Source organism: Aplysia californica, unplaced genomic scaffold (assembly GCF_000002075.1).
Source record: "Aplysia californica isolate F4 #8 unplaced genomic scaffold, AplCal3.0 scaffold00162, whole genome shotgun sequence".
NCBI classification, from domain to species: Eukaryota; Metazoa; Mollusca; class Gastropoda; order Aplysiida; family Aplysiidae; genus Aplysia; species Aplysia californica.
In genome coordinates, this window is record NW_004797432.1 from 1,335,454 (window position 1) to 1,344,713 (window position 9,260).

The window sequence follows — 9,260 nt, forward strand, 5'->3', positions numbered from 1 at the left end:
GCCCTCCTTCAAATCGCCCTCCTTCAAATAGATGATTGATGAGTGCACTATGCCGGGGGTTTTTAAAAAACGACAGTTTGAAACCCCTGTCCAATTTATTTTCTGTAGGTTTTTTGTTTGTTTGTTTGTTTCTTTTTGTTCAGGATTTGGCTACAGAACTGCAAAGAAACTGGACGGTATGGGCTTCAACGTATTCGCTGCTTGCTTGACCAAAGAAAAGATGGAGGAATTGACCGCAGCTTGCTCGCCCAGATTGACCGCTGTGGCCATGAATGTAACTGATGACTCATCGATCGTTGAGGCTCTGTCTGTGGTTAAGTCTCACCTTCCAAAAGGACAAGGTGGGTGGTTGACAGGTGCTCTGGTGTGGTTTGCTTCTTCTTTCCTATGATACATCTATCGTCCTTATCTCCCCGTCTTCTTTTTTATGTTTATTACTCTCTTGTAACACCTCTAATCTGGCGCTCATATGATCTGGTGCAGTTGCGAGCGCCGTAAAACTTCTACTGAAACTAAACGAGGTGGGTGTCTCTAGAAGGCTTTGGTTCAGTTTAAAGGAAGTGTTGGCTGTCTTTAATGTCAGATACTGTGAAATAATAATGATAATATTTGGCATTTATATAGTGCTTAAGCCCGATTAACTCTTTCCGGATGTATCGCCAATATATCGGTGCGAGTCGACACCCCTTGTGGACGTATCGCAGATATAATCATTAACCCTATAGATACCTTCAGATTCCACTGTTAATATCTGCTTCAGGTCCAAGCAAAAGAAAAAAACTCTTCTTTTTTTTTCACATTGGCGGTTAAGTTTTAAAAAAGCAACCGGTATATCAGATTTTGCGGAACTTGATTTTTTTTGCTCTCCAGTGGCCGCAGATCTACTTCTACTGTAAATGCGAAAAAAAGCGCAGATTTTTAGAAAATTGCGGCAGATGGGTTTCTGGATCTGAACCTTTAGCATACAATATCCTTACTTTCGAACCTGCTCCTATGACCACCTGTCCAAGCAAGACAGTAAGCTGTAAAAAAAATGTCAACTACCCTCTTGCCCCAATGTTGTTGTGGTTTTTTTTTTTTGGGGGGGGGGGGGGAGGGTTCTGTTATGTTATGACAAAGATAGTACATAACAAGATGGGCCACTCAGCCAAAAAAGTGTCCGCAGGAAGTTCGCTCTTTGCTTCAGATGGCGCTGGAGTCTGTTTTGAAGCTCTCTTTTGTTTTTCCAGAAGAAGAATAGGAATAGCACCTCCTTGCGTGCGCAGATCGACTGCAGTTCATCAGCAGTTCGGGTTCGTTCAGTACGGAGTTTTAGGTTTTTTATTATTTTAATGACCTCTTGCCTTTCATTCTAAAGTCAAATTAAGTGAAGAAAACAATCACCCTTTCCTCCGGAAGAGGTTTTTTGTCAGCGTAACCATTTAAAAAAAGCGTTCTTCCGAACTTTATTAAAAAACTTGCTAGTTTCACTTTGATTTTTTAAAGTCAAGTAGAGTAACTCTGTTCGCAAAGGGTGCGCATTTGTGAAGAGGGCGCCACCGAATTTTGAGGACACTTTTTTAATTGGCTCGAAGAGAGAAGTAGCCCCTCTTGTTATGTAGACTCTTTGGTTGTGATGACATTGTTCAAGACGTCCACCTGTCTAAGACAATTCTACATTTTTTTTTAGTGCACATACTGCCAGGCTCACTGCATGATTAATTTTCTCTTAGGAATTTTTTGTACACATATACATATACATCATATTTGTTTTCCGTACATACCTGTCCATTAGTTTTTAAATTGTGATATGTTTATAATGAATGTAATGCACATTGAGCATTTTTTGGAAAATGGAAATGCACAGCGTAAATGCTATATTACTATATATGACTATTATGAATATTTTAATCATTATGATTATTATTATTATTTTCATTATTATTATTATTATCATTATTACTATTATTATTGATTACTTTTTGGCCATCTTGAACAATTTCCACTGTGTATAAGTTGACAATTTTTTTGACAGGTTTGTGGGCCCTGGTAAACAATGCTGGCATTGTGGGGCCGCCGGGTATTACCACATGGTTGACCAAAGCTGACTACGAGGTACAGTCTGTTTGTGTGTGTGTGGGTGTTTAGGTGTTTGTGTGGGTGTGGGTGTGTGGGTGTTTAGGTGTGTGTGTTTGTGTGGGTGTTTAGGTGTGTGTGTGTGTGTGTTTGTGTGTGTGCTTTAATGCAGGTATCACTTACTGGATGACCAAAGCTGACTAAAAAGTAAGGGGTTTGAGGGTATAACAAGGTGGTCCTACATCTTTTTATTTCCTTGTGTTGTTTCTTCTTCTTCTTCTTATGGATCTCATTACACTTGAAGTCTGGTATCTGTCATAAATTGGGCCGTCCTGCTTAGTTCATCTGTCGGCCCATATAGCTTTTCTTGTAGCGCCAGTGGGGTTGGCCACGTTTCCTGTCTCAGGGCCCTGTGTGTCTTGCAGTGCTGAAGGATGTGTTCAACAGTTTGGTCCGCCTCTCCACACTGGCATTTTGGTGATTGTACTAGTTTAAAACATTTGTACATATGTTTTCTCAGTCTTGTGTGTTGTGTCCTTAGTCTGAAGATAATCACTTGTTCTTGGCGGGACAGCTCTTGGTAGCCATGTTGTGTCTGAGGTGCTTTAAATAGTGTATTTATAATAGTTTTTATTTCTATGTAGTTAGTGTTGTTTCTGTTAGCTTACTTTTTCTCCCTACACTTAACTACTGCTCTTGGTGGATGGTTCGCGATTCGCGGCTGCTCTGGTGTGGTTTGCTCCTTCTTTCCTATCAAACATCTATTTTTTTTTCTCTTCTCCTTCTTTTTTGTGCTGTTACTCTCTTGTAACATCTCTAATCGTCTGCACTTACATGACCTTATTATGTTGCAAGTGCCGTAAGACACTTACTACTGACTGAAGTGTCTTTAGGCCATTCCCAAAAGGGGGACATTTCTCGTTCTAGTGCACAGTAGAATTGTAAATGGGCTGATTCATCATTGTCACGCTCATAACTGTGCCTGATCTACAACAAGGAACTGCTGCTTTTTCATTCCTTATCCTTACTATCGTCATTTTCCTCTACTTCTTTTGTGTGTTTGTCACACTCTTGTGACCCGCTATTTCCGGGGTGCCTTGATAGTCGAAGCAGACTTTGTGCTGCTGAAGCTAGAGAGGTGAGCAGAGTAAGTCTGATTCCCTGTAAGGACTTCTCTGTTGACATCCACCCCTTGGCGCTCATATGACCTTATGCAGTTGTGAGTGCCGTAGAACCTCTACTAAAAAAAAAATGCCTATGTGTCACAGCATGGTGGAATCAGTTGCTCGTTAATTTGCATATTGAGTTATTGGTATAATCTTAAAGCTTGTTCTTTCGTCTTGCTTTAGATGAAAAAAATGTCCATCTATCTTGAATAGAAGTCAAGATATTTGCGACTCAAAGAGTTGGGGTCGCCTTGAATCGGAGGTAAAATTAACGAGAAAATGGCTGCAAACGTTTGGAGACTTGCAAAGCTGTAATGTCCTATGAAACTACAAATTTTCATTTTTGTGCCTTTAATCAGTGTTTTTCAGTAAAAATCTTCACAGAAATGTGTTTTTAAAATCGACATTAAAGGTGTTTAGCTAAAAAAATAAAATTGGAAAAAAAAAAATTTGCCCAACAGCCAGAAAAATGACGGTTTCTTTGATTCCTTCCATTATTTTGACAAGCGCCTGATTTCACCACGATGCCTCTCCTAAACTCTCATCAGAATACGATTGGAATGCTATTAGAATGCTGACCATGTGTCAATTGTGTCTGGCATAAACATCAATATTGTTCACAGTTTTGGTAATTTATAATGTAATAATATATGTGTGACTGTCGGTCTGTTTGTGAGTGTAAGCGTATTATAATTTTATATTTCATGTACATGTTTGTGTATATTTGTGTGAAAGAGAAGATGTGAAAGAGAGTATGTATGTGTGTGTGTGTGTGTGTGTGTGTGTGTGTGTATTTAGGTGTGTATGTGTGTGTGTGTGTGTGTTCGTGCATGTACGTGCGTGCGTGGGCGTGTGTGTGCGGATGCATGTGTAAGTTTTAAAATACCAACTCATCAATAAGCCGATATCTGAACAAGATAGATCACTAGCAAGCTGTTTAAATATTCTGTGCAAAGAAAGCAAATTACAGGTGCTGAAATAAAATCCCTCATTGGAAAAGCTCAGGCTGCTTTCATATCTTTGGATAGGATTTGGAAGACCAGAGATATCTCACTTCGAACAAAGTTGACGATTTTCAATTCAAATGTTAAGTTGTGGGTGGTTGACGGGTACTCTGGTGTGGTTTGCTTCTTCTTTCCTATCAAACATCTATCAACCTTTTCTCCCCTTCTTCTTTTTTATGTTCGTTACTCTCTTGTAACACCTCTAATCTTCTGGCGCTCATATGACCTTATGCAGTTGCGAGCGCCGTAAAATCTCTACTAAAACTTAAAAAATGTGAAGTCAGTCTTGTTGTATGATTGTGAGACATGGAACTCATCACAGACTTGCATAAAGAGGATCCAGGTTTTCTTGGACAAGCAAACTTTTACAGGAGAGAGATAAAAACTGTTTCAGGTCTTTATCACATTGTGTGTGCATTATGTAATTTTTCTCTCTATTTTTCAAAATTTAAAATTAGAATTTGGACCAAATATTTCATTAGTGGGTGGATAGTGGGTGCTCTGGAGTGGTTTGCTCCTTCTTTCCTATCAAACATCTATTGTCCTTCTCTCTCCTCCTTTTTTTGTTTGTTACTCTCTTGTAACACCTCTAATCTTCGGCACTTATATGACCTTATTGTGTTGCAAGTGCCATAAAACTTACTAAAACTAAAATATTTAATTAGTAAATGCAACTGATACCACAGATTAATAGGCGGCGTCGGTGGCCTAGTGGTTAGGCTACCAGGACCCATAATCATGAGATTGTGGGTTCGGTGGTTCGAGCCTCAGCTCGGTCTGACATTGTGTCCTTGGGAAAGGCACTTAACACGAATTCCCCATTTGGTTCAGTCGTTATAGAGATGGAAGTTCAACTGGGAAGTCCTGCCTCTGAAATAACCTTATACTACTTATAGTGTTGATAACTGCTTTAAAAATTAGACCATTTAACCATTTTCATAGATTAAGAAATTGCAAAAAAAAAAAAAAATGTTTTTATAATTTTGAACTTATTACATTTTAAGAGCTGGCTGACGAAATAAATCGTATTTTATCTTTTCCCCAGGTGACGATGAAAGTTAACTTTTACGGATTGGTGATGGTCACAAAAACTTTCCTCCCTCTGCTGCGGCAAGGTCAAGGTCGTGTGATCAACACGGCAAGCACGGTGGGGCGTTTTGCGTTGCCGCCCTGCCCTTATACCATGTCCAAATTCTGTGTGGAGGCGTTCACGGACGTTTTGCGAAGGGAGTTGAGGCCGCTTGGTGTGACTGTTCACACGGTGGAGCCTGGCGGTTATAAGACCAACATCACAGGTGGATACGATTTAGCGGGTGGTTGGAGGGTGTGACTTTATTATTTATATGTCAGGCAGCGTGTTGAAATCAGGCACTAATGAAATTGAAGAAACTAGCGTTTTCCCCCCAGTTTGGTTATTTTTAATCTAATTTTTTTTTTGGCTCAACATCTTTTATGTCCATTCAAAAACACATTTCTGTGTGGATTTTACTGAAAAACGTTGATTAAAGGTTTGCTCCTTCTTTCGAATCAAACATCTATCGTCTTTATCTCCCCTCCTTCTTTTTTGTAGTTGTTACTCCCTTGTAACACCTCTAATCTTCGGCACGTATATGATCTTATTGTGCTGCAAGTGCCGTAAAACTCTTACTAAAACAACAAAATTGATCTTTTCGTCACTGCGCTAGCAAAATTGCACCACTCAGAGTTGTTTCAAAATGCAACTAACCTTTTATTTTGTTTGTGGGGGGGTTACAATATCTGTCTTTTGGTAAAATCAAAACAAAAATGCGCTGACAATCACAAAATAAACATGCCTGTCAAGTTCTACCATTACTAGATCATAATAAATAGTCTAGTTAAACAGTATTTTCCCCCTTTAAAATAGTGAAAATGAGATACGCCATTTTGTTAGCTCATCGACGCTTTAATTCTTTTTTTTCCCCTTCCTTTCTTTAAATTTTATTTCCTTATATTTCTTCTGTCGCTCTATTTCTATCTGTTTTTTTCCTACCAGATTACAACTTGGCCATGACAGCAATGGAGAAAAGTTTTAATCAAGCTCCAGAAGATGTCAAACAGTTCTACGGTCATCGCTATGTGGAAAAATGTATGTGTCTCAACGTTGAGGATGATAATAATAATAATAATAATAATAATAATAATAATAATAATAATTATGATAATAATAATAATGATAATAATAAATAATAATAATAATAATAATAATAATAATAATAATAATAATAATAATTCTTTTCATTTCTTCCCTCCCTCCCTCTTTCTCTCTCTTGCTTTTTCTTTCTCTCTCTCTGTCTCTCTCTCTGTCTTTTCTCTATCTCTGTCTGTCTGTCTGTCTGTCTGTCTCTCTCCCCCCCCCCCTCTCTCTCTCTCTCTCTCTCTCTCTCTCTCTCTCTCTCTCTCTCTCTCTCTCTCTCTCTCTCTCTCTCTCTCTCTCTCTCTCTCTCTCTCTCTCTCTCTCTCTCTCTCTGTCTGTCTGTCTCTCTCTCTCTCTCTCTCTCTCTCTCTCTCTCTCTCTCTCTCTCTCTCTCTCTCTCTCTCTCTCTCTCTCTCTCTCAGTCTCTCTCTGTCCCTCTCTCTCTGTCCCTCTCCCCCCACTCCATTTCTCTCCAGTTTTACTAACATTACATTGATCATAATGGTGAGAAGAACTAAAACGAAAAATTTACTCAAACAAAAGGATGCAATTTTTAAACTAATTGTATAACTTTGCCAGGGAAATTGCGCACTAATATATTAACTCTTTATCTGCGAGGGGGGTAAGCCCATTTTTGATGCTAAATCTAAAAATGACAAAAACGTCGTTAAATCGAAACTAGCAAACCTATTTTGATAGTTCTTCACCTAATGAATGAACTTCCGGTATAAGAGACCTGACTTCCGGTATAAGAGACCTGTTTTTGACAATTGCCGAAGAGTAGTTTGATGTCGAAGTCATCGTAAAGGAATGTGACTGAGACAGCGGCTCACCGGCACAGTGGTTCCGACTGGGAGCGGCTTGCTGGAGATAAAGGGTTAATACCATTGATGGCGGGCAGAAATGGCCCAACTTCAAAATTTTCTGAAAACTGATTTAAAAAAACAAACAATTTTGTAATATAATGATGGATCTACTGCCAATGTTTGAGGATGACCAAAGCATCTGCAGATGAGAAAATAGTTCCACAGTTTGTTCGTGGGTGACACTGGTAGTAGTGGTAGTTCCTTTTTACTTCTCTGTCCCTCAGGTGTTTTTATCTGTCGTTCTTTTTTGCCCCACAGAGAACAACTATTAACCCCCCGGGGCGGTGCCACTGAATGAAGTGTCTTTAGGCCATTCCCAAAAAGGGGGCATTAACTTGTTCTTATGCATAGTAGAATAGTAAATGGGCTGATTCAACAATGTCATGCTCATAACTGTGCCTGAACTGCAACAACGAACTGCTGCTTTTTCTTTCCTAATCCTTATTATCGTCATTTTTCCTGTACTTCTTGTGTATGTTTGTGACTCTCTTTTGACCCGCTATTTCCGGAGTGCCTTAATAGTTGAAGCAGACTTTGTGCTGGTGAAGCTAGAGAGATGAGCAGAGTAAGCCTGATTCCTAGTAAGGACTTCTCTATTGACTTTCACCCCTTGGCGCTCATATGACCTTATGCAAATGCGAGCACCGAAAAACTCTACTAAAACTAAAACTAAGAACATCTATTATTGTGTTCTTTTTTCTATGATAAAAAACCTTTTGCAGTGTTAATTAACACATTCTGATTTTTTATTTTTTTGGGAGCATATTTTGATTTCTTTTTTTTTTCTTTTAAAATCTTCAGTTGCCAAGTTGGCATGTGGTTGGTTGGTGGGTGCTCTGGGGTGGTTTTCTCCTTCTTTCCTATCAAACATCTATCGACCTGTACTTATCTCTCCTCATTCTTTTTTTGTGTGTGTTACTCTCTTGTAACGCATCTATTCTTTGGCTCTTATATGACCTTATTGTGTTGCAAGTGCCGAAAAACGCTTACGAAACTATCTCTCCTCCTTCTGCTTTGTTTATGTTATTTCCTTGCAACATCTCTAATAATCTTCAACATTTATATGACCTAATAGTGTTGCAAGTGCCGTATAACTCTTACTGCAGGAGGTTGGAGGGTGTCACTGGTAGGTACTACTACTTCTCAACTTTTCCTATGTTGTTTCTGCCTTTCTTTCTTTCTTTCCCCCCCAGCACTTAATGACCTTTATTCTGTCAATGTTCTTGTCTTTACTCCAACAAACAAGCAAACGAACAAACACACAAACAAACAAACAAACATGCAAACAAACAAATTCATACTAAAACGGAAAAAAGTTGGCTATGATCATGGTTTACATTTCTCCTATTTCAAAACATTCTTACTTTGCGTAAATTCTTGTTTTTGTTTTTTGACTTTTCAGTATCCAAATTGGCGTCAGTGCTGGTGTACCTGGTAGCCTGCCCGCGTCTGTACGAAGTAGTTGACACCTACATCCACGCAATCTGTGCCAGGTACCCCAAGACTCGCTATGTGGTCGGACTCAACGGAACTTTTTTCTTCCGACCTCTGTGGACAATGCCAACTTGGCTCTCCGATTTTCTCATGGGCATGGGTTATCCTTTGCCTGGCTAATGTCCCTGACCTTGCTTTCGTTGAGAAAGTTAAGTAAATATGTGAGGCCGCGTCGTGAAATCAGGCGCTCGTCAAAATACATAAATTGGAGAAACAGGCGTTTTTCTGCCAGTTTGGAAATTAAAAAAAAATTTTTGTTTTTTGGATCAACACCTTGTATGTCCATTCAGAAACTTTTTTATGCGTGGATTTTATGGGAAAAACATTGAAGAAAGGCACGAAAAATGAAATTTGCTGTTTCCAAGTACTCTTGAGCTGTGGAAGTCACCAAAATTTGGCGGCCATTTTCTCGCTAATTTTACTTCTGAAACCAGGTGACCCCATCTCCTTCAATTGCAATTATCTCGACTTCTATTCAAGATATATGGATATTTTTTTTCACCAAAAGGAAGACAAATGA

General features: G+C 39.0%; 1 protein-coding gene across 8 annotated transcripts in view; it reads left to right on the plus strand.

The window, feature by feature from the left end:
* LOC101850716 (retinol dehydrogenase 7) overlaps nucleotides 1–8,976 on the plus strand; it is a 17,754-nt gene extending 8,778 nt beyond the window's left edge. For all 8 annotated transcript variants that reach the window (XM_013082185.2, XM_005097722.3, XM_005097719.3 and 5 more), the window contains exons 3-7: nucleotides 144–341; nucleotides 2,015–2,094; nucleotides 5,271–5,520; nucleotides 6,240–6,332; nucleotides 8,649–8,976. In XM_013082185.2, coding sequence (XP_012937639.1) covers nucleotides 144–341; nucleotides 2,015–2,094; nucleotides 5,271–5,520; nucleotides 6,240–6,332; nucleotides 8,649–8,860 — 833 coding nt within the window. In that variant the 3' untranslated portion in view covers nucleotides 8,861–8,976. The remainder of the gene's footprint in view (nucleotides 1–143; nucleotides 342–2,014; nucleotides 2,095–5,270; nucleotides 5,521–6,239; nucleotides 6,333–8,648) is intronic.
* The last annotated feature ends 284 nt before the right edge of the window (nucleotides 8,977–9,260 follow it).